At 48.2% G+C, this 25,343-nt stretch overlaps 1 protein-coding gene across 1 annotated transcript; it reads right to left on the reverse strand.

Annotated features, from left to right (window-relative positions):
* Nucleotides 1-7,618: 7,618 nt before the first annotated feature.
* Nucleotides 7,619-16,851, reverse strand: SP7 (Sp7 transcription factor). The gene is made up of 2 exons (XM_043968372.1): nt 16,831-16,851; nt 7,619-10,403 (listed from the first exon to the last, which is right to left on the reverse strand). The coding sequence occupies exons 1-2, from the start codon at nt 16,849-16,851 to the stop codon at nt 9,132-9,134; spliced, it is 1,293 nt and encodes a 430-aa protein (XP_043824307.1). The 3' UTR covers nt 7,619-9,131.
* Between the last annotated feature and the right edge of the window lie 8,492 nt (nt 16,852-25,343).

Below are 25,343 nucleotides of genomic sequence, written 5' to 3' on the forward strand. Positions count from 1 at the left end.
TTCTCGCGCTCCTCTGGCGCCTTGGAGGGGAAGCTGCGTGAACACGTCAGCAGGGAGGGGGCTGCAGGTTCCAGAAGGCTGGAGACATCTTGCGGGGGAGGGCGAGTCCGAGCCAGGCCTGAGGTCACCCCCCCCTTTATAGTCTGGGCTTTTAAATAAGTTGTGTTCAAATACCTAAGTAAGCGCTCCCAGGCCTGTGAGCAGCCTGGAAGAGGTTTCAGGGACGACCGGGGGCTTGCAGAAAGTCGGGATCTAGAGGGAGATCCAACACTCTCTTGGGATCCCAGAGCAGTGCCCGCTTCCCTCCCCAAAATGACCAAGACTTGGGGGAAAGCAGAAGCAATGGCAAGCCTCAAAAGACCCCTCCCCCTTTGCCCAGCAACAACAGGTCAAGGAGTGGGCACGTTCCTGCCCGCTCCCCTCATTGCCACTTCCGGGCTCTCCCCCTCCTTCCATCCTTCGGTCACCTGGTCCCCTTTCAGGGTCCTGCAATTCAGTTCCACTACCCGATCAAAGCCCTGGTAGCTACAGCACTCCCACCCCCTTGGGCCATTCCCCCCCCTAGCTCACAATCTCCTCAACTCCTATCCTACTAGGGGACTTCAATATGCAGTGATTCTCCCCAGATACCTTGAAATCTGCTTTAACCTATTCACTTCCCATGAACTTACTTCACTTTTCCACCCCACCTCAGAGACACACAAAGATGATCATAACTTTGATCTTACCATCTTGCCACAAGATGCTACCTCCACGTTCAAGAATTCCACCTCTTCCTTTGTCTTCCTCTACTAAACCCTGTTCTTTGTCCACACTGTGACTTAACAGTATCTTCAACCCTCAAGTCTCTCCCAGGCTATCTCTCCCTTATATTATATTACCCCCTTTCTCTTCATCTCCTCAAAGACCTAGGGTAAGACCTTATTATTTGAAAACTGGAAAACAGTCTGGCAGAATTAGCTTTCCTTCAGCATCTCGTACCATATACCAAGCTGAGCTCCAGATGGATATTTGACTTTGGATTGTATAGAGTGTTCAGAGAGGACTAGCACCTCTGTTGTTAGGAGTCACTGAGCCCTTTTCAGGGTTGCTCATCCACCTTTAGCGCCCACCTATTACCTTCTCTCTCAAGCATGGCTCCAAGAAGCTGTAGCATTGCATGCTGGCTACACCCAATAAAACCAACTCTGCAGACAGGCTTAAACCAGGTTGAGAGTAACTGACAGGCCTCAAACTTGTGAGTTAGGGAGGTGTGTAACCCCCAGGGTGTGAAACCTTCCTGCAGGGGAATTGAAGGATGAGAATAATTTGTTCCAACTGCCATGAGAACAGCTGAAGCTTAGTCAGACATGGAACATGCTAAGGTCATCCACTACATCCAGGCCATCACCAGTCATCATGATCTTTGTCTTTCCATTGGACTTCAGTATCTCTGGAAGAGAGAATGAGGTTGAGGACTTTGTGCAATTCTGCCTCACTTAAAACCAGTTCAAGAGCAAGTCAAGACATCACCCTCATCACTGTCATTGGTCCTCTTCTAAAAGGAAGGAGAACAACAATAAACAACAACAAATTGTCATATCATAAACAAATTAAAGGAGCAAGGAAGAAATGACCTTTTGGATCTATGAAGAGAGAAAGGAAGAGTTCATGGCCAAACAGGATAGAAAAGACCACAGAAATAAAATGGACAACTTTGATTACATAAAATTGAAAAGTATTTGCCCTAACAAAACCAATAGTTAAAATTAGAAAGTTATAGGTAGGAGCAGCTAGGTGGCACAGTGGAGAGCACCAGCCCTGGAGTCAGGAGGACCTGAGTTCAAAATAGGCCTCAGACACTTAACACTTACTAGCTGCGTGACCCTGGGCAAGTCACTTAACCCCAATTGCCTCACCAAAAAAATAAAATAAAAGCAGCCTTGTAGGGGGCAGTTAGGTGGCAAAGTGGATAAATCACTGGCCCTGGATTCACAAGGACCTGAGTTCAAATCTGGCCTCAAACACTTGACACTTACTAGCTGTGTGACCTTGGGCAAGTCCCTTAACCCTCATTGCCCTGCAAACAAACAAACAAACAAAACAAAACAAAAGTAGCCTTGTAGCTAGGTGACACAGTGGATAAAGCACCAGCCCTGGATTCAGGAGGACCTGAGTTCAAATCCAACCTCAGACACTTAACACTTACTAGCTGTGTGACCCTTGGCAAGTCACTTAACCCCCATTGCCCCACAAAAAAAAAAAAGTAGCCTTGTAGTTTTGTAAGTGTAGGATTTTGTAAATTCAGTGTTTAACTCTGTAACTTAGTCTTTTTACTAATTTGTTCTGTTTGTTCAATCCCAACATTAGACACTAGCTGTGTGACCCTGGGCAAGTCACTTAACCCTGCTTGCCTCAGTTTCCTCATTTGTAAAATGAGGTAGAGAAGGAAATGGCAAACCACTCCAGTATCTTTGCCAACAAAACCCTAAATAGGGGTCACAGAGTTAGACACCACTGAAATGACTGAACAAGGGGCAGCTAGGTGGCCCAGTGGATAGAGCACCGGCCCTGGAGTCAGGAGGACCTGAGTTCAAATCTGGCCTCAGACTCTTAACACTTACTAGCTGTGTGACCCTGTGCAAGTCACTTAATCCCAATTGCCTCACTAAAAAAAAAAAAAAGCTTAAAAAAAAATGAAATGACTGAACAAGAACAACCAAAGGAAGCATGAAATAATGAATCTGTTTGACTAGGTCTGTGTTATCTTTATGGCCCAAGGCCATAAAGATTGTTATATATTTAGAAAATTTTTCTGTCTCTGTGATACAGTTTTTCTCTACAAGTAGATTGATCCAAACCCAATTGGAGTTCAAGGTTATCTTTCTACTTCATGAACCTGTGCTTATAAGCACAATAACATCTAGGTTTCTACCACTATCATTTCTACATTGTGATAAGATTTATTTAGCAGCAAGTTATCCATCACACAAATTTAATAGGAGATATTTTTCCCATAACATTGCCTATCTTATCAAACATTATTCTCAATTCTACAACCAGTCAAAATGACCCAGTTGCTGTTCCCTGTATGTTCTATCTCCCATCTCCATTCCTTTACATGGGACTAGAATAGAAACCCTCCTCTGCTGCACCTCACAGAATCAAATTTCAGCTTGAGAGCTCCCTCCTACAGGAGACCCATTTTGTGCCTATTTTCCTTTTGTCTTAGTATGCACTGGCCCATCATGGGCACTTAGTAAATGCTTGTAACATACAGAGGAATGAATGACTTGGGACAGGGAGGATTCTGAGGGACATTCTGCTTTAAAAAATGTCACCTATCTCTGAGGACACTACCTATCCTGACACTTTCTACTTTAAATCTGACAACCCAAGAGAAGACTGAGGCTCTGTATATCTCTAGAAGGTAGGCCAGGGTTAATGGGAAGAGAACCATATTAGAAGTTAAAGTAGTCAGCTGCTGTCTCTAACACCAACTGGCTATGTGACCTTGGGCTAATCACTTCACCTTCATAGGATTTAGGGCTTAAAGGAATTGTAGAGATAATCTAGTTCAATCCCCTCATTTTATAGTCAAGAAAACTGAATCTTAGAGAGATAAATTGACTTAAATGCCCTTAACTACCAATCCAATGTTCTTTTCCAATTACCAATTTCCTTGGGTAAAATGAGGGGAATTAGAAGATTTTAAGGTGCCCCTTCAGGTCAGGCCCTGAGACTTTCATCTAGCCTTTTATTATTGTCATGATTAGTTTATTGGTCACTTTGTCCACTGTAAGCAGGACACTGAAAAGCTTCCTCTCTTTCAGGAGAAGGCAGCCCAAGTAGTGGAAACACATGAAACTATACCACAAACACTAGACTAGGTGGTTAGTCTGGAGAAGGAAGAGATCAAGAGAATTGCTTCAAGGGGTAGAGAGGATTGCAGAAAATAAAAAAAAAAAGAGAATTGCTTCAATTATTTGAAGAGTTGTTATGTGAAAGACAGATTAACCTTGTTTTGCTTAGCCACAGAAAGAAGAAATAAGGAGGAATGAGAGCAGGATATAGGCATGCACATTCTCTTTCAAATAGAGGAAAACTCCTTAACAGTTATAGCTGCCTCCAGAGCCCTGGTCTACTCTCCCCTTCTCAACACTTTCCCCATCACCAGAGGTCTTCCTTCAAACATTGACTGTATGACTATTTCAGATAGGGGTTTGATTAGATGTCATGCAAGGTCCTTTCCCAATCAGATTTTATGAAGACACTTCAAGTCTAGCCCTGAAGTGAAGAGACCCAGAACAAGTAGTTCCAGGGAAACCTAGAAAGAAGTCAGACTAAGTAGTATGGGGCATCCTGAGCACTTAATACCAACCTCCTATTTCACAGTTTTTCCTAGTGTGGTTCCTCAACAGAAAATTGGTCAAAAAACATGAACAGGATATTTTCAAAAGAAGAAATCCAATCTATCAGTAGTCATATGAAAAATGATCCACATCACTAATAATTTCAGAAACAACTGAGATTTATTAAAGTATTTTACACCCATCAAGTTGGCAAATTAACAAAAAAAAGGAAAATGACAAATATCGGAGTGGCACATTAATGCACTGTTTGGTGGAGATATAAATTTTGTCCTGGAAAGCACTTTGGAATTGTGTGGATAAAGTTATTAAAGTATGCATATCCTTTGATCCAGTGATGACACCACCAGGCCCATACTCCTAAGATCAAAGAAAGAGGGAAAGATCCATACCTACAAAAATATTTACCAGTTTTTCTTGTGGTGGCAAAGAACTAGAAACTATAGGGATACTCATCAGTTGGAGAATGGCTGAACTAATTATGGTAAATAAATGGAATGGAAATCTATTATGCCGTAAGGAATGGTGAAATTTCAGAAAAACCTGAGAAAACTTGAATGAACTAATAAAAATAACAACATTGTGGGGGCAGCTAGGTGACACAGTGGATATAGCACCTGCCCTGGATTCAGGAGGACCTGAGTTCAAATATGACCTCAGACCCTTGACACTTACTAGCTGTGTGACCCTGGGCAAGTCACTTAACTCTCATTGCCCCACAAAAAAATAAAATAAAATAACAACATTGTAAAAGACAACAATTTTGAAAGACTTAAGAACCCTGATTCATGTAGTGACCAAGAAGGGGGACTTAATTTAAGTTGAAGAGCTGACATTCTGACAGAGAAGTGAGATCAGAGGTGAAACAGAACTTAAGAGGCAAAATGAGACATATTTTTGGACAGGGTCAGTGTAGGAATTTGTTTTGCTTGACTGTGTATTTGCATAGTCAGACGTTCGAAGTGTTTTGTCTTCCTTTCTTTTTTCATGGGGGGGAGTGGGAAGGAAAGAAAACAAATGCTCGTTAATTGAAAAAATAATTTTTTCTAAAACTTTGCCTAGGCCCATGGAACTAGCTATTTAACATAGACCTAATGCATTACTCAGTCCTTTCCACGAGGGGGCGAGGTTGTCCAGGCTAAGTTGCTTGAGCGAAGGGAGTACCCTAAGAAACACAAAGCACCCATCCAAGCATTAGCTCCACTCCAACCTCCCTAGGGAACTGAAAGAGAAACTGAGGCAGCGGGAGGGCAGAGACCAGTTTCTGGAAAGGAACATCCTTCCAAGGGGCTCTGGGGAGGTGTGGAAAACCCTGTGGGGAACAGCCACGTGCCCCGGGTCTGTTTCCTAAGTCCATTGCCCCAAGCACCCTAGGCTGCTGGCACTGTACCCATTCCATTGGCACATGCCCCGGGCCCGCGCCCTCCGGCCCTATTTGTCCTGGCGTTGCGCCGTTTCTATTTGACGCGGCTTTTTATCTCCCAGAAACCAGAAAAAAAAAACACCCAAACGGAATCGGGGGAGATGAAAGAGCTGGAGAGGCAAGGGAAGGAGAACCTGCGACCAGCAGGGATGGGGAAACTGGAGGGTCAGGCGCCGGAGAGGCCGGGGGACTTGGGTGGCCTGCCTAGTCCGGGGCCTGTAGAGGCGCTGGGAACCTTTAGCGGGACCCTGTCCCCTCCTTCCGGCCCCTCCTTTCTCGGGTTCTAGGGCTCTCCAACTCCCCAAGGAGAGCTAGGCCTTCAGCGCTGCTGAGATAACTGCGCAATCTTCTCCAAAGTCCCTTTGATGGAGCGCTCTCTGCCCCCGGGTCGGGGAGATTTCACGCTTGGGGTGCCAGGAGGAATAGTGACCCAGTGGAGGGCAGGAGTAGGTGAGGTGTCTGGTCCTGACTTCCTCCCTACCCCACCCCCTCACCCCTCCCCAGTTTGCCAGGCTTCCCCTCCCCCAGCAATGGGGACACAAGCCGCAGGACGTGGAGAACTGCCCGGGTTAAGCCCGGGGCTCTGCACCTCCCCCGGGAAGAGGAGCCGGAGAGCTCCGCCCAGCTCAGCAGGGGAGCCCCAGGGGCTGGGGGCCTCACAAAGCCCTATTGTGGCTCGGGGATCTCTGGTGCCACAGACTAGCTTTTGTTCCTCCGCGGCTGCTCCTCCAGTGCAGCTGATTGCTAGGTCGGGGGCGGGGTGGGACGTGGGCAAGGGTGGGCTAGAGTCCGGCCTAGGTGGGAGGAGTGCAACGCAAATCCCCTTTGGTTCTCAAACCCTGCGCCCGAAAACTCCCCCTCTCTGCCTTTCTCAGATCGCCGTGTCCCAAAGGCAGGGCTTAGTGTTTAGGTCACTTGGAAGGGCTTGGCTCTGGATAAAGTCGAAAACACAGGAAGGAGCTCCGTGTGCCCCAGTGTCTCCTGCCCACGGATTAGAAGAGCACAGCTACATTTTTAAAAAATCTAACCCCCAATGGCCTGCCGGGTAGCGAATTTCCTATGCAAATAAATGCAGAATAGAATGCAATTTTATAGACGTAGCCCAACTTGGTAAGAAAAGTATGTGTATCCGCCCTTCTCGTTTGGTCCACACTTCCACCCCCCCCCCGCCCCCACCTCCACTCCGTCTACCCAGATCTTCCCCTTTCCAAGTGGACACCACATCAAATCAGGTCTTTATTAAATTAAAAAAAAACACGAAACAAAAAAACAAAAACACAACTCCACGAGCGCATGACCCTTCCCTCCCACGATCCCCTTTCCCCATCCCTAGGTGAGGTCATCATCCTTTCACCTGGAGTCACTAGGAGCTGGAGGGTGGGGTAAGGAGAAGAGAAAGGATCCAAAGGCACTGATCGGCATCGAAAGTCATTGAAGATTTACTTGGGAACATCCCAAGTCCCAGGGTGGGATGGGGTTGACAGTAAGAGTCAAGTTAATCAGAGGCATCTAATGGCAGATTTGGGACTTTACCTTTCTAGTTTTTTCCAGTATTTTCTCTCCCTGGTATCTCCCCTCCAAACACACAGTGCCTTAGATACAGTGGGTGCTCAGATACTACTTGTTGATTCATTTCTAGTCCCAGAGAAAGCCTCTCATTCACACACACACCTCCTTCTCCCAACCCCCTATCTACTGTCCCCGACCTATCAGATTAGGCTGCCTCAAGGTAATATTTCTAAAATGGCCAATGAGGTTCTCCATGGTTGAGACCACAGAGCCCAGGGTGGGAGTTGGAGGTGGAGGGGAGCAGTGAGACCTTGATCTGGGATTCAGAGGAACACACACACACACACACACACACACACACACAGAGGACTTGATGTTTCACAGTTTCTGGCTGGGGCTAGGAAAACCCTGGTGTTGGGGAAAACCCTTTACCAGTGAAACCCCAATAACATCGTCCCTGCTATCAGAGAAACCCCAATTGACAAAGAACCCATCAAACAAACTCTTGAGTATGAAGATCCAGCTAACTAACCCACCCTATTAGCAGAAATCCCTTAAAAAGAGAAATCCCACTCATTAAAAAGAGACCACAATTACAGAGAAACCTCATAAATTGAGACTAAGGGAGATGTCATTAGCAAAGTCCCCATTGACTGAGACTTTGTTAGTAGAGAGAGAGGGAGATCTAGCTAACCCATCTGGAAGCAAAGACTCTTGCTACTGGGATCTCCCTTAGCAGAGACAGACCCCTACTTATCCCTGGCCTAGTTCTGCCTGACCCATCATCATAACTTAGATAAATAGAATTATTATTAATTATCACTATTCATTAGTCTCCATTCACAGGGTGGGTTTAAAATGCATAGGCCTGGCAGCAGGTTCACCTTGGAGGTCACTCTACCACAGGCATTGGTTCCCACCCTATTAGGCCATTAACCCCACCTCCCAGGTTCTAGATCCAGAAGAGGGGCACCCAGGGGACAATAAATTATCATTATTATTATTATTATTATTATTGTGTTTATAAAAGGAAGGAAAAAAAGCTGTAAAGATGAAGAAATGGAGCAAAAGGTTGGAAGAGAATAAGGAGTGGGAGATGGAGCTAGGGAGAAATAATTTTCTTATTTAAAGGGGAGGAAACTTGAGTGGATAATATCAACGCTTTTTAGAGAAGAAAAGACTTTAGAAATCTTAGGCAAATCAGAGGTTAGAGGGCCAAGTGAAATCACCTAGCACAATACCAACCCATAGTAGGTGCTCAATAAACATTAGCTGAATGAACAAATGAGAAGTGAGATGGAATGAATGAATGAATGAATTCCTGATCAGCTCCCTTTGGAGACTCAATTGATCATAGGCCCCCTGCTCAATCTCCCACTATAAATGAACGTATGGAAATTTGGGTGGTAGTCCAGAGGAAATTGAAGCTAGGGGAGAGCAATGAACAACTAGAGTTTGGGAAGCTAGGATAAGGAAAATGGCAGAGATGATGCAGGGGAAAGAATGGGGCGATACTGGGAGGGAGAATAAGAGAGAGGACAGTAGGCAGCCAGAGGGATTTAAGACAAAGGCTTGGTATGGTGAGTTTGGAGGAATGAGGATACACCAGGGTTAAAAGGAGAGAAAGAATAAGCTAGTTGGGAGGACCACTTAGTGAGTATGTCAAAACTAGAGGGGGAGTAGGTGGAGGGCAAATCAGGGATATGGGAACAAGCGGCAATGAGATTGGGATTGAGGTTGGAGAGTGTGGTGAACAAAAAAGGGGAAACAGAAAAGGTGGCAAGGGAAGTAAGGGACAAGCAATGGGGAAAGGGACTAAGGCAAGGTACAGAGAATGAGGACCCTCTGGTTCAAATCTCCAGGAGGCTGCTTTGCTCTGGGCTGCCTCCTGGGGCTTTCTCAGGTGGAATGGGTGAAGCTGTTGGCCTGGGGGCTTGGCTGCCCTCCTCCTCTGCTCCCCGAACCTCTCCCAGTTCCTTGGGACCAGAGGAAGGGGGCCCAGGGCCAGGCTCTCCATGGGTGCGCTGGTGCTTGCTCAGGTGATCACTTCGGGTGAATCTCTTTGAGCAAAGCAAGCAGGTGAATTTCTTCTCTCTGGTGTGAGTGCGGACATGCCGCTCCAACTCATCGGATCGGGTGAACCTCTTGCCACAAAAAAGCCAGTTGCAGACAAAGGGCCTCTCTCCCGTGTGCCAGCGAAGGTGGGCCTTCAGATGTGAGGCTTTCCCATACACTTTGCCACAGCCAGGAATATGGCAGCTATGAATGGGTTTCTTCCTCAACCCAGCAGCCGCTGCCCCCAATCGCTCTAACTCTTGGCAGTTTGGGCAATCGCAGGTGGAACGCCCGGCCCCTCCACCCCCATAGGTACCACTGCCTCCTGTCCCTGAACCCCGAGGAGGCTTGTTCCCTCCACCTCCCTCTATCTGCCCCCCATTGCCCACAGCCTTAGGTTTGTAGACATCCTGGGGCAGGACATGCTGGGGCCCAGGAGGAAGAAGGTGGGGAGCAGGGTAGGGGGCAGGGTTGAGTGGAGCAAATTCAGAAGGGTAGGTGGGTAGCTGAGGGTTGAGTGGAGTTTGAGTTGGGCCAGTGGACAGTGTCCCTTGTAGCCCATCACTCTGGCTTTGCCCACTGCCTAGCCAGTTGCCCCCTGGGTGCATGTCCCACCATGGGGCAGGCGTATTGCCAGGGCCAGGGGAGATGCCTGCATGAATTCCTGCCTTGTACCATGAGCCATAGGGGTGTGTCATGTCCAAGGAAGTGTAGACGCTGGGCAGGCAGTCAGGAGAGCCATGCCCTTTGGGCACCAGTAACCCAGGGTCCTGGGTGCTTGTGGGCCCTGGGAAAGAGTGAGAGAAGGGGGTATAGTCATTGCTATAACCTGAAGCTGGGGCCGGAGGGCTGGCTGTGGAGGAAAGGAGGCCATTGGTGCTGGCAAATGGAGCTGGGTAAGCATCACCCATGGCTTTGGGGGCAGAGAGTTCACTGCCTAGAGAGTATAGCTTCTTTGCACCGACTTTGCTTGCAGGAGCTGAGTCCGGGAGAGGGCTGGAGCTGCCAAACTTGCTGCAGGCTGCAGTCAGCATTGCCAATGGGCTAGAGCCATAGTGCGCATCCTCCTGTAGAGAGGGAAAATGGCCATGAGTCAATGAGCAGAGGATGGGAGCCAAGAGCTCCAGTAAGCACCGCGGTCTCCCTGCCTCCTCTCTCTACTCACATCCATCCTCCACTCGACTACCCAAGAGCTCTCCCTAAAGGGCACATGGGTCCATGCAGCACACACCCAGTCAGCTCCATTGCCTCCCCTTGTGTCTCCAGACTAAAAGACAAATTCTGTTGGCTTCTTAAGACCTTCATGGCATGTCCCTGTTACTCTCCTGTACAAATGACCCAGTAGGGGGCAGCTAGGTGGTGCAGTGGATAAAACACCAGCCCTGGATTCAGGAGGATCTGAGTTCAAATTCGGCCTCAGATACTTGACACACTAGCTGTGTGACCCTGGGCAAGTCACTTAACCCCCATTGCCCTGAAAAAACAAACAAAAAAACCCCAAAATTACCCAGCCACCCTAGCCCTTCTTGCTGTTTCTCACATGTGACAGTCCCTCTCCTCATTCGGTGTCATTCCCCTGATTGCCCCCATGAAGGGACTGCTCTCCTTTCTCTACTCGGCCTCCCAGGCTTTCTTCCAGTGTCAGCTCAAATCCCACTTTCTGAGGGGTCTTTCCCAGTCATCCCTCGTCCTGCAGAGAGCTAGTGCCTTCTCTCTCCCTTTTCCCATTTACTGGACATATCTTGGATAGGCATAGTTATTTGCATGTCGTTTCCCTGATTTGAAAGGAAACCTCTTGGGGGCAGGGGTAATATTTTTGTCTCTTTGTATCCCCAGCATTTAGCACAGTGCCTATTACATAGTAAGCACTTAATCAATGCTGTCTTCCCAGGGTTGAATATACCCTTGCTGTCACTATTTCCTACTTAGTACCTCCAAGAGAACAACTTACTTCCCCTGGGGTCAGGACCTTGGGTGATCTATCTTGACAAAGTCGGGGAAAAAGAAAAAAAAAAGGGGGAGAATAGAGACACAGACATTGAGAGTGAGCAGAGGTTGCCAATGAGCCAAGATTGTGGCTGGAGCAAGAATTTCTTTCAAGACTGTAGCGAACACCCCAGCTCCATAACGCCAGCTGGCGCCCCAACTTTGGGCAGTTCAAAGGAGCACTGCAGGCTCAGATAGCTGGGGATCTTAGGACCCTCTCTAAGCCCAGAGGCAGCTCTACCTTGCCTCAGCGCTCCCCTCCCCATATGGGACTCCCTGCCCTAGCACACCCATGGACTGAGGATGAGCAGTTTCTATTAGCAGTGCCACAGGGCATCCTTAGTGCCTCCCCTGGCCAGTGTTGCCACATCAGAGGGAATCCAACTCAGCATACAGCCTGGCGGAATTTGAGTTGAAAGGCCATGCCTCCTTTACTGAAGAACTTTAAGTATCCAATGTCAATTTGGGGTCCACAAGGAGAAATCCTTGAAGCATCCTTCTCCATTCCAAGACCCCCAGTTGTTACTATTCTCTTTAGCATCCCACCTAGAAACAGATTCTCAAATGTTAACATCTATGACCCTTGTGACCAAAGGAATGAGATATCACCTGAGCTCCTTATCTATCCACTTAGGCTCCTTGGGAGCTGGGGGTCAGACCACCTGGGTCCCAGCAGCTTTACACGCATAATACACTCTGAGTGAAGTTTTCCAGGAGCCCCCAAATCCAACACTCATGAACCCCTCGGCAGTCAGCTTCCAGCTCATGTACGGAACAGATGTGTAAGAGGGATGTGTATGAGGCAAACCCTCCAAACGAGGGTCCTGGAGCTGAGGATAAGACAAGGGTTCAATCCCCTGCTCCCTTCTACTGGTCCCCCATCAGCCCTCTCTATTGGAAGACAAAGCTGACCAACTCCAGTTAGCATGGCTGAAGGTTCTACTGACCCTTCAGGGTCCCCCAGGACGAATCATCTCCACTCAGAGCCTGGCCACAATAACCCAAACCCCACCCCCACCTCCACCCCCTCACGTTACTAACTTTCTAAAGCTAGGGAGGATATTCTAAATCAGGGCAGGGCAGGGCAGGGCAGGCTCTGAAAAGGGAGAAAGGAGGGGAGGACGGAACGAGTACTTCAATGCCTGAGAAAAAGAGAGGAAAAGAACAGAGTCAACTTTGAGACAGAGAGGAAGAAAGAGACACCATGAGAAACAGGGAGAGAGTCCGGGGACCCAGAGAAAACAGGGAAAGGAGGTGAGATAGAAGTAAAGAGAAGAACGAGAACAAACAGAAAGATCACTGGAGAGGAGAGAGGAGAAAGAGTCCAGCAGGGAGGGAGGGGGAGGAAGAGATAGGGAAACACAGACAGGCAAAGACATCTATTTTTAAAGCAGACAAATAAAAAGATAATGGAAGAGACTGAAGGAATAAACAAGGCAGGAAAAGGGCTGAAAAGAGAGGGAATAAGGAAGAGGAAAGGAAGGAAAAAAAGTGGGAGTGGATCCTGAGAAAGAGAAAAGAGAGAAGTAGAAGGCAGATTTCCCATCTAGGAGAAAACTAACCCTGGTTCTGGGCCCCAGAAACCCCCCAGACCAGCCTCCCTCCCCATTTTCCTCCTCCCCCCCAACCCTCCCCCCCCCCAGCCCTGCCCGGCTCCGTTGGTTTCTCTGCGGTCGGTTTATTTTTAAAAACGCCGACGCCGTCCCCCCCGCCCGGCCCTCTCACTGTGGCCACAGGGGCCTCAGCCAAGCCCTGGGACCCCACCCAGCTGTGGGGAGAGAGGGAGGAAGCGGGGACGGGGGTGGGGGGGGGATGGTGGTGATCTAAGCCTCTCATGGACCCCAGACTCAGGGAGAGATGGTCCCTGAGGAGAGAGGGGAGGGGTGAGGTGAAGACAGGCAGGACCCTGGGGTCCATTCCTGACTCTATCTGGAGGGGAGGCAGGGAGGGATGCCCAAGTTTCCATCCCTTGGTACCTGTGTTTCCCTCCACAGAAATAGGCAATTCCCTCTCTCATTCATTTGAAGCCCCGGGATTTGTTAAAGCTTAGGAGGGCTCCTGGCACCTCAGATATACTTTGTTCAACCCCACTATCTCCACGCACCCCTTCCTAAAATGGTCCAATTCCCAGATTCCTTTCTGAGATCCAGGAGTACAGATCTCCCCACTTAATCTCTCTTCCCCCATTAGACCCTGCCAGGGACCAGAGCTTTTTATGGACTCTGGAGGTACCTGGTCTACCCAGATCATCCAGAACCCTGAGATGGGGGGCAGGGGGGAAGAATCATCACAAATTGCTTCCTCTCCTTTCCTTTCATTTTGCTTCCTTCACAAATTGCTTCATTTTTACTTATGCTAGTTGAATTTGGGGACATCGTAGGATCCATAGATTTAGAGATGGAAGGGACCTTCTTTAGACTCATTTTACAGATGAGAAAACTGAGGTCCAGAGCACTGTACATGGAGTTAGGAAGACTTGGGTTCAAATTCTGCCTCAAACACTTATTAATTTCACAAACTGAGGCAAATCATTTAACTTCTCCCAACCTCAGTTTCGTCTGCAAAATAGAGGAAAGAAGGGGCAGCTAGATGGCGCAGTAGATAGAGCACTGGCCCTGGAGTCAGGAGGACCTGAGTTCAAATCCAGCCTCAGACACTTAACACTCACTAGCTGTGTGACCCTGGGCAAGTCACTTAATCCCAATTGCCTCACTAAAAAAAAAAAAAGAAAGAAAAAGAAAAGAAAGAAAAAAAATAGAGGAAAGAAGGGGAAGTTTGTGTTCAGTGGTTCTATGATTCTAAATTCTGTGACTGGGCCCAACACTCATCATGTGTGCCAGAGCTGAGATTTGAACTCAGGTCCTCTAATTCCAAATATAGCAGTTTTGGACACTGCACCAGAGGGAAGCAGAAGGGGTGTGTGTGTGTATGTGTGTGTTCTATGACCCAGCATAGAGTTTTTATTCCATTTCCCCCAGATCCTTATCTCCCTATCTCTAGCCTACCTTATATATAATACCTTAAGAAATGCTGGCTGGGGGCAGCTAGGTGGCCCAGTGGATAGAGCACCTGCCCTGGAGTCAGGAGTACCTGAGTTCAAATCCGGCCTCAGGCACTTGACACTTACTAGCTGTGTGACCCTGGGCAAGTCACTTAACCCCAATTGCCTTGCTAAAAAAAAAAAAAAAGAAATGTTGGCTGATAGGTTATTGATTTCTAGTATCCAAGCTTGCAGTTCCAAGCTCCCTGTTATTGTCTAAGCCTTCCCCATCCCCTAATTCCAGTTTCTCCCAGTTCCCAATTCTCCAGAGCCCCACTTCCATCTTTCTTCCACCCATCCCCCATGCTCTATAAATGTTAGGAATAAAATGGGTAGGGATAAGAAGGGCAAGGAATCAGTAATCCTTTACTCTAGGGACCCCAGTTTTCTTCTGATCCCCTGGGCATCCCAAAGGCTAAGCCAGCAAAAAAGGATCAGTTGCCATGGGAAATCCACAGCCCCCTCCCACCTTAACCCCTAAACCCCCCAAATAGTAAAAAGGCTCCCTGGGTGAAAGACTCCAGTTTATAGAGAATAAAGAGACAGAAAAGAGAGTCAGTTTTTCATACATGTAACTCTGGTCCTGTATTCTCTGCGCATCAGGATCCATAGGGCCCCTGGTCAGCCCTTCCCCCAGGCACCCTCGCCACGTCAACAGCCCTGACATCCCATGGTACTATCACCTCTTGAGTCAAGGTATCTGAGCACCTTCCTCCTCTAGATACAACCCCTTCCATAGCCCATGGGGAAGACGGTCAGAGGGTGGATCCAGGACCTAACCAAATTCTCCCTCTCCCTTTCCAGGCTGGAAGACAAGTATAAAGTTCTAGGGTCCCATATGAGGAAATAAGATTGTGTTCTGAGGCACGGTGACCCATATGCAGCCACAGAGGCATGCGGCACACAAATATACCTATGGACATATAGCGACAATCCCATTCCTTGCTCCCCAGACCCACAAACCATCATATAGCTGCAGATGACACTCCTATGCACCTACACACCAAACTTGTACACATCTACCCTTTACATTCTAACATACAAGCGAGTGGACAAGCAGGCAGATGGACGTAAATTCATACTGAAATACACACAGAGTCAGTCTTTTAACATGCTAAATGACCATACGGTTTAAAGAGAGCAGGGAAGAGGGCTCAGATCTGGCCCAGATCCAAGAGACCAATGAGAACTGAGGACCCAGGAAATCAGGCTAGGTGATCTTTAAGGAACTTTCCAGTTCTAAATGCTAGGATTCTTGGATTCTCAAGACAGACAGAAATACATAGAAATAGAAAACCAGAGAGAGAAAGTGAGAAGCAGAGAACTGGGAACAAGGAAATGGGCCCTGAGTCTGAACCCTGTTGGCCCCTCTCCACTCTCAGTCTCTCTCTCATCATCCTTTCTGGTTTGGGAGTTCGGTCCCACACTTGCCCTTCCTCATCCTTTCAGAATCGAGGGGTTCGAGACCTAGACCTCAGAGTGCTCTTCCTGCCTTCAGTTACAGAAGCTAGGGATGCTGGGGTCCTAGCCCAGAGGGGAAGTGGCCCAACCCCTTCAGGAGCCACCCACTCCCAAAATAGAGCTAAGTTTGTCTTTGGCTGAAAGCTAAATATTTGCAAGCCGGGCAGGCAGCCCTAGACCCCATTCCTCCCCTTGAGTTCCCTCTCTGCCCTAGGCTCAGGGTCCCTTCTACAACACCCCCCCCCTCCCCTGCTCCAGCCCTTCCCTGCTACCACCTCTCTCTCTCTCTCTCTCTCTCTCTCTCTCTCTCTCTCTCTCTCTCTCTCTCACACACACACACACACACACACACACACACACATACACACACACACACACACACACACACACACACACACACGGGGCTAGGACTGTCCCGATCCTTCTTAAACTCCCAGTCTTTTTATAACCCCCCCCACCCCCAGGCTAGCATCCCGCTATTTCAGACCTTTCCAGCCACCCCCTCCCCAACACAAACCAGACCCAGATGACCCTTGGGGCCACAAGTCCCTGGAGACCACGTCTCCTCAGCCCCATCCCCAGCTGTCCACTCCCTGCACCCCCTGGCCTCTCGCCTCCTGTAATCATAAGCGTATCATCCTGTTATCCTGTCCTTTCCTTTGCTCATCTACATCCCTGTTCCCTGACTTGTAATCTCTTCCTTTCATCCCCAACCTCTGAATTGACCCCCTCCCCTCTCCCTGTCCCCATGCCTCAATCTCTTCTTCTACCCCCATTATACCTTTCCTGCTCTGTCCTTCCACTTACATGTTCCTGACTCCCCTTCAGTCTGCCTTATGCTCTCTCCTCTCCTACCCACCCTCTCTACCCATCAGAGGAACTCTTAGCCCTGACTCCAGAACCTTGGTCACTAGATTGGGTATGACATGGGGGAGACTGAGGCCCACCAAGCCCCAGGACAGCTGTCCCTATGTCGGGGGGGGGGGTGGGGGGAGGAAATCAATTACCTCTAACAGGGAGGATGCCATCCTGGGGCAAGGGAGTGGGTCTCAAGGAGCCAGGCAGATGAAGAGACTGAGATGGAGCCGGGGGATAGAGATCCAGAGAAAGCAAGAGAGAGAGGGGAGAGGGGAGAGGGAGGGAGGCTGACTGGGAGAGAAGAGATCTAAAGTTAGAAGGAACTGGGGGGGTTGGGGTGGGGGGGACTGCTCTCTGTCTGTAGGGATCCACCCTCTAATTACAGCTTTCCCTGCGGAGAAGGCTCCCGATCCAATGAGGAGGGCGAGAGAGGGAGGCAGAGGGTCCAAATTCCCTGCTTCTTTGCTGAGCTCCCCAAAAAAGGGATCTAGGGGGAAAATGGAAAAGGGGGCCCTGGAAGGAGAGGAGCAAGAGAGAGGAGGGTCCCAGGGACAAAGTGATGTGAGCACCTCCTTAGTGCAGGAGAGCATGGTAAAGGGGGGGGGCTTAGGTGCCTTACCCTGACCTCCCAACTTCCAAGGTAACAACAGTCGGAGTCTTCTCCCAAGGCCCTCTCAGCCTAGGTACCTGAGGTGTCCTGGGTTGCCTGTCCCGGGTCCCTCCTTTGCAGGGGTCTAGGACTGGGAATGGGTGGGAGGGGGTGGCCTCGGCCTGAGGTAGGTCCCAGCTCTCCTCTGGCTTCCACGCCTATGCTCACTCTGGATCTAGCCCCCCGACCACTCCTGCAAGGGTTCCAGATCCAATATCCTCCTGCTGCTGCTCCTGCTGCTGCTCCTGCTCCTGTTCCTGCTGCTGCTGCTGCTGCTGCTGCTGCTCCTGCTGCTACTGAGGGAAGAAACAGGAGGGAGAAGGAACAAACCCCAAACCACTAATTAGAGATCCAGGGTGGGGGGGGGGATGGGGGATTGGGGACGACACTCACACAGAGACTGGAACACACTGACACAGGCTGACAAATACAGGGAGCACACACACACACACACACACAGAGTTATACATAACCAGACAGACATAAAGAAAGACAAATATACATACTGACAAACACAGCCACAAACGTGCTTGAGACACAATACCCCAAAACAGGAATGCACACACACACACACACACACACACACACACACACCACCCAGATACACTGTGTCCAGTCACACACAGACTCCCACACACTCTTCAGCTGCTTCTCCCCTAGATCAGGAGGGCTGAGTCAGGGGGAGAGTGTGTGTGAGTGCCCGTGGTGTGTTGTGGGGAGGACCTGGAGGAGCCGAGGTTTTTGCTGTCCACGTTCCAGCAGTCCCTGTCTGGAAAAGGGCCTGAATGGAAGCAAGAGGACAGACTCGAAGGAAGATCAGGGAAGCTTGTCAGACCCCAGCTTTCCTCCCAAAGTCCAAGTTTCTTTGCTAGGAAAATCATTCATTCATTCATTCATTCATTCATTCATTCATTCATTCATTCATTCATTCATTCAATGTTGATTGAATATCTGAGAGGTGCGACGTGATGTGAAGTGTAGCCCCAGCCATCAAGGAATCGACAGTATAAAAAGAGAGAGGAGACCCACACAAAAAAATACAAAGATTGCGATAGAGTGGATAACAGAAGTGTAAATACTCTATGTATTTGGGCTAGTTGTTTCATCTCTCAGGGATTTGGTTTCATCCTCTGTAAATTGAGGATATTGGAGTAGATAGTTGGTGAACATTGATTTCTTTTCTTTTCTTCTTCTTCTTTTTTTTTTTTTTAGTGAGGCAATTGGGGTTAAGTGATTTGCCCAGGGTCACACAGCTAGTAAGTGTTAAGTGTCTGAGGCCGGATTTGAACTCAGGTACTCCTGACTCGAGGGCCGGTGCTCTATCCACTGCGCCATCTAGCTGCCCCGAACATTGATTTCTAATTCGAAATTCTATGAGCCTCTGATCCTATGGCCATGTTATTAAAGTTCAGAGGAAAGAGAAAGACAGAGACAGAGAGACAGAAAGAGTCAGAAAGGAGAAAGAGACAGCAAAATAGAGACAAAGAGAAAGGAGAAAGAGACGGAGAAAGGAGAAAGGGACAGAGAGACAAAGAGAGACAGAGACATACATAGAGACACAGACAAAAAGAAAGGAGACACAGAGAGACAAAGAGACAGAGAAAGGAGAAAGGGACAGAGAGACAAAGAGAGACAGAGAAAGGAGAAAGGGACAGAGAGACAAAGAGAGACAGAGAAAGGAGAAAGGGACCCAGAGACAGAGACATGGACATAAAGAGAGAGGAGAAAGGGACCAAGAGAAAGAAGAAAGAGACACAGAGACAAAGAGAAAGGAGAGACACACAGAGAGAAAGGAGACAGAGACAGAAAAAGGAGAGACAGAGACATACACAGACACAAAGAGATAGGAGAGACAGACACAGAGAGACAAAGAGAGACAGAAAGGAGAAAGAGGCAGAGACAGAAAAAGAGAGAAGAGACAGAGACAAAGAGAGAGCACTTCTGGCTTGGAGGCATCGGGAAACCTCATGAGGGAGGAGAGCATTGAATTAGGTCTTTAAAGATGGGTGGGATTTCAAAGGTCAGCCAAGGGAAAGGAAAAGAGAAAAGAAGCAAAGCCTGCTCTACATTGGGCACTGCAGCCCAGGTATCTGACCTCCTCGTCTCCAGAGCGGCTTCATCAAAAAAATTTGAAAATTCCTAGGGAGAGGGGAACAAAGTGGCTGGAGGATTATCCTCATCCACTTTCCTGATTCCATTCCAATAGTCCATTTCTCCTTTTCATTGAGTCCACCTAGCTAAAGGAGTGGGCTCATAGGAGTCCACCTAGCTAAAGGTTGAAGTGCACAGAGTGATGGACCTGGAATCGGGAAGACCTGAGTTCAAATCCCCCCTTGGACCCTGAGTAAATCATTTAAACTCTGTCTGCCTCGGTTTACTTTTCTGTAAAGTGGGGATAATAATAGCACCTACCTCCAGGAGAAAAGGATATTATTCGTAAAGCACTTAGCAAACCTTGAAGCTAGCTGACGATGACGACGACCACGACGACGGTGATGATGAAGTGGAAGCATAATCTCAATCACCCCTTGACACTCCCGGACAGAAATGTGATTTCCTGTTCATTGCATCATGGTTAATCTCTATCTGTGACAATGCTGCCAGGAGGGAGTTAACTTTCTACTCTATCATTGCCATGCCTCAGTTCATTCTGTCCTGAAAGGATGGAGGGTAGATCTCAGAAAGGACTTCCCAACTGGGAGAGGCGGGAAATGTGGAGAGAGCAAAGAGGGGGAGGGGAGGGAGAGGTCTCCGCCAGGGATTGGGAAAGTAAACCTAAGGAGTGTCTGACCTGTGAGTCTGGGCCTGGGGATGCTGGTGGGGCAGGAGGAGGAGGGGGCTGGTATTTGAGTGGTGGAACCGGCATCTCTCCCACAGAGGGGCCCAGCCGGCTCAGGTTGTTTCATAAGATATTCCACCCCCCTCCCACCGCACCCCAGCTCCACCCCTGGAAGGAATGATACCCTGTCCCTTTCCATTTTTTTCTCCTCACATCTGTCCCCTTCCTCATTCCCCCTCCCCACTGATCTTTTCTCTTTTGTTCAGTTTCTCTACCGTCCCAGTTTCCCAAAGAAAGTGAAGAGAAAGGAAGAGAAGTTCTAGCAATTAGTGGAGGGGGGGGGCAGTAGGGGAGGGAATTTGAACCTAGGTCTCACAAAATTCCAAGATTCCAGGAAATTTAAATAAAAAGACTTAGAGAGGGAAAGACAGAAAAAAAGGAAACACAAAAAAGACTCCTGAGACAAGGAAACCAAAATGCCGGAGAGATAGGAGTAAATAAATGACCAGAGGAAATGACCTGGTTTGTCGAGTAGGCAGAGTTAAGTGGGCCTGGGCAGGTGGAGAGGGGCTGGAATCCTGGTATAAATAGCTTATAATTGTGCTTGACGATTACATGGGCCTTCTCCACCCGTCTACCCAAGAGGAAGTACCTAGGATGGGGTGTCCCAGTGACCTTTTGACCTTGATCTTTCCTTCCCCCCCCCCAAGCCCTAGGTGCTGGACATCACAGTTGCTACCTTTCAGTGGGTGGCAAGGGAAACATTATCCCAAATGCAACCTAGGATACAAACAGGACATAGCGGAAACTGAGGCAGGGGGGAGGGGACATTAAAGGGAGAGAAAAGCAAAGAAAAAGAGAAGGACGTGGTTAATACTGAGAACAAAAAGAAATATGGAAGAAAGGTTGAGAAAGAGAGGAAGAGACAGAAGGGGGAAAAGTGACCCCAAAATGGGGGAAAAATAAGAGATAGGGCAGCTAAGTGGTGCCACCTAGCCCAGAGACCAAGCCCGGAGTCAGGAAGACCTGAGTTCAAATTTAACCTCAGACATTCTAATCAAGTGATTTAACTTTGGTTTCCTCATCTGGGGATGATAATAGCACCTACCTTTCAGGGGTTGTTGGGAGGATCAAATTAGATAATACTTCTAAAGTGCTCACCACTATATACATGTTAGCTATTATTTTTATTAGATTGAAAGAGAAGATTGGACTGCAGAAAAAGGAAATCTTTTCTCTTTGCTAACAACTTAAGAAGGGTAGATTAGGGAAATGGCACCTCCCCTACATACTACCAAGACCTAAGCCTCCAGAAATTAGATTTTGTCCTAATCTTGTTTGAAAGAAAAAAAGAAGAAGAAGAAGCAAGTCTGAGTAGTGGACAGAGAGTTGTCATCCAGGTCAGGAATCGACAGGTTCCCATTCTTCCTCTGCCAAATGCTTGTATGACTTTGGGTGAATCACTTAACCTCTCTGGGCTCTCAGCATTCTCTCTCTCTCTTTCTCTTTTTTTTTTTTTTTGGTGGGGCAATGATGGGTCACACAGCTAGTGTCAAGTGTCTGAAGCCAAAATTTGAACTCAGGTCCTCCTGACTCCAGAGCCGGTGCTTTATCTACTGCGCCACCTAGCTGCCCCCTCAACAAACATTCTAATTGCAGAAATATACCACCTGCATCAGTAGAGGGAGTTTACCTCTCAATCGATGAAATTACAAGTCTAGCCTTGATTCCTATTTGGAAAAAGGTCTGGGATCTCCAGAGAGAAGGAGGCAGAATCAAGGAGCCTTGGGGCCTGTCCCCGGGATCTGGAGATGTTGGCCTGAAGGCTCCCCTCTGCCCTTATAGCCACATATCTGTCCTGTTCCCCAGCCCTGGGATAGCCGATTCAGGCTCTCACCCCACACCTAGCTCCAGGCCTGCAGGTTATCTGGTGAATGCACTGGGTTCAGCTATCCTCCAGACCCCAGATGGAGGGAAGGATCCCCCCTCCTCCCCTCCCACCCCTCTGCCTCTCTCCCTCCCTCCCTCCCTCCCTGTTCAGCCCTGCAGGAGGTGGAGGAGGCACAGGAGAAGGCGCCATGTGGCAAGGGGCGGGTGGAGGCTGCGGCTCTGGTCCTTCCAGTATAAACCCCCCAGGCATCTGGTTTCCATCCACCCCCCCACCACCACCCCCGGGGGCCCCTCGGCCTCCACCCACGGCCACCCAGATGCTGGTTTTGGATGTCCCATGAGCAGGATCGAGCCTGTGCCATCCTCCTTCTATTTACTGCCCTGTTCTCCTCAAGCCCAGGCCTGGGCAGGACCACAAGGAGACCCCCACATATGAGCCATCACGCCCTAGCTCCCTGTTCCCCCTCAAAAAATCTGAGCTGGAAATCAAATGAAATGTGGTTCTAGGTGGGACAGATGGGAAACTTTTCTCTATCTTAGGTGTGATGAGCTTTGGAAAGATCACTGCAGACTTGGGGGGCGCAGGTTCATTTGCCTGCTCCCAAGAATCCCCCACCTCCTTGGGAAATTTTCATGCCCCTACCTTTTGGACTTTTCAATGGGTCAAATCGGCCTTTCCATTAACCCTTCCCTTCCTTCAGCCTTAGAACGGCAAAGGATCCAGAAATGTTAACCCCTCCCCCCAAGCTGGGCAGAATGACCTGAAGATACACACCCCCTGATAGAGAGAGCATTGCAATTCTGTTATACACAGGATGAAGACATGATGATAGACACCTAGCACACCCATAGAAACCCACCCAGACATGCCCATTTTAACAGAAAATCACATGGACTGGCACATCCTTAGTGACCTAGACTCCAACTCACTCTGTTTTGTTTTGTTTTGTTTTGGGTTTTTTGGTGAGGCAATTGGGGTTAAGTGACTTGCCCAGGGTCACACAGCTAGTAAGTGTTAAGTGTCTGAGGCTGGATTTGAACTCAGGTCCTCCTGACTCCAGGGCCGGTGCTCTATCCACTGAGCCACCTAGCTGCCTTGACTCCAACTTACTCTGACCCTCCCTTTGAAATCCATCCTTAATACTGACTCAAACCCAGAGATACCCACACCAAGAAACTGCAGTACCACCCCAGGTACTGCAAATGATGAACACATTCCTCACAAGAATGTAGACAAACAAGATTTTCTTTTGAAATTTTTTGTTTGTTTGTTTGTTTTGCCAGGCAATGAGGGTTAAGTGACTTGCCCAGGGTCACACAGCTAGTAAGTGTCAAGTGTCTGAAGCTGGATTTGAACTCAGGTCCTTCTGAATAGAAGGTCAGAGCTATATCTACTGTGCCACCTAGCTGCCCCAATAGACAAACAAGATAAAATCACTCACTCACTCTACTCACTCACTCACCCACTCATTCATTCAGCAAACATTCTCAAGATGACTGGAGATGGCCCCGGGTGTTTTGAGGCAATGGGGGTTAAATGACTTGGCCAGGGTCATATTAGCCCTGAATTTAGGAGGACCTGGGTTCAAATATCACCTCAGATGCTTAGTTCCTGTGTGACCCCGGGCAAGTCACTTAACCCCAACTGCCTTAAATATTCAGGGCCAACATCCTGATGTATATCTTGCCACTGGACCCAGATGGCTCTGGGGAGAGAGTGAGGTTGGAGGCCTTGCACAGCCCTGCCTCACTTAAATCCACTTCACTGCAAATCATGACATCACCTGATGTCAAGGTCCTCTTCAAGAACAAAGGACGAACAACAACAAACATCCTTATAAACTCCTGTTGTGTGTCAGTTGAGGGACAGAGTGGACTGACACCTGGGTTCAAGTCCTGCCACTAACATATATGGACTGGGTGACCCTGAGCAAAGTCATTTAACCTCTCTCTCCCAGGAAACAAGCAGCAGAGCAGGGGCTGACTGCACTGGTGGAGGGAAGTTCCTCACTAGAAGTTCCCCTCCACCAGAGGTGTCAGACACCTCTGCCCCAAGCATTGCAGCCCACAGCCCTCAAAGTGCAGCCTCAGTCAGATCAAATGTAACTGGGAAATATTTAACAAGATAAATTAAAATACCATAGAGCACAAATAATGTTAATAAATGGGCAGGGGGCAGCTAGGTGGTGCAGTGGATAGAGCACTGGCCCTAGAGTCAGGAGGACCTGAGTTCAAATCTGGCTGTAGACACTTGAGACTTACTAGCTGTGTGACCCTGGGCAAGTCACTTAACCCCAATTGCCTCACCAAAAAAATGTTATTTTTAATTGGGAAGTGGGGGGGGGCAAAAATAAAATAATTAATGGGCTGTTCTCTAAGCCACTCTGAGACTGCAGGAATCCTTTGCATATACTCATATAAGCACTCGCACATTTATTTATATATATGCGTGTATTGTTGAGGAGTATGAAGGGGTCCCTTGAACTTCTCTTTGACAGCATATAATATACTCTTTATATACATGTACAGCTTGACTTAAAACTGAGCTAAGACTTTTGGGACACGCAGAATATATCATCAAATACATCTTGGTGATCATACAAGGAATAATGAACAATCACTTCCCTTTCACCCTAAAACTTAGATTTGAAAGTCAGATGACCTTAGTTTGAATCATGGCTCTGATATTAACTACCTATTTGATTTTGGGCAAGACTAGTCCTCTCTTTGGATCTCATCAAACTGCTCTCTGTAAAATGAGAGGGCTGGCCTAGATCGGGGGTTCTTAAATTTTTGCATGTGTTGCAAACCCCTTTGGGAGCCCTGGACCCCTTCTCAGAATCATATTTTTCTTTTTTTTTTTTTTAAACGGGGCAATGGGGGTTAAGTGACTTGCCCAGGGTCACACAGCTAGTAAGTGTCAAGTGTCTGAGGCCGGATTTGAACTCAGGTACTCCTGAATCCAGGGCCGTCTTCTATCCACTTGCGCCACCTAGCCACCCCCATGAATCATATTTTCTATTTTTATTTTTTATTTTTTTAGTGAGGCAATTGGGGTTAAGTGACTTGCCCAGGGTCACACAGCTAGTAAGTGTTAAGTGTCTGAGGCCGGATTTGAACTCAGGTACTTCTGACTCTAGGGCTGGTGCTCTATCCACTGCGCCACCTAGCTGCCCCCTGAATCATATTTTTCAATGCACAAAATAAAATATAGTAGATTGTAGAGGACAATGATATTGAAAAATAGTTACCAAACTATTAAAAAAACACACACACACACACACACACACACACACACCAGTTCACAGTCTTGGGGTTGAGAACCCTTGGATGAGATAATTTCT

This window comes from Dromiciops gliroides, chromosome 5 (assembly GCF_019393635.1).
Source record: "Dromiciops gliroides isolate mDroGli1 chromosome 5, mDroGli1.pri, whole genome shotgun sequence".
In the NCBI taxonomy this organism is placed as follows: domain Eukaryota; kingdom Metazoa; phylum Chordata; class Mammalia; order Microbiotheria; family Microbiotheriidae; genus Dromiciops; species Dromiciops gliroides.

Excerpts from the sequence above, each read along its gene's own strand:
- SP7 (XM_043968372.1), bottom strand. The coding sequence starts at position 16,851 with ATGGCATCCTCCCTGTTAGAG. Across the intron at positions 10,404-16,830 it reads TGGCATCCTCCCTGTTAGAG|GAGGATGCGCACTATGGCTC; the intron begins GTAATTGATTTC and ends CCCTCTCTACAG.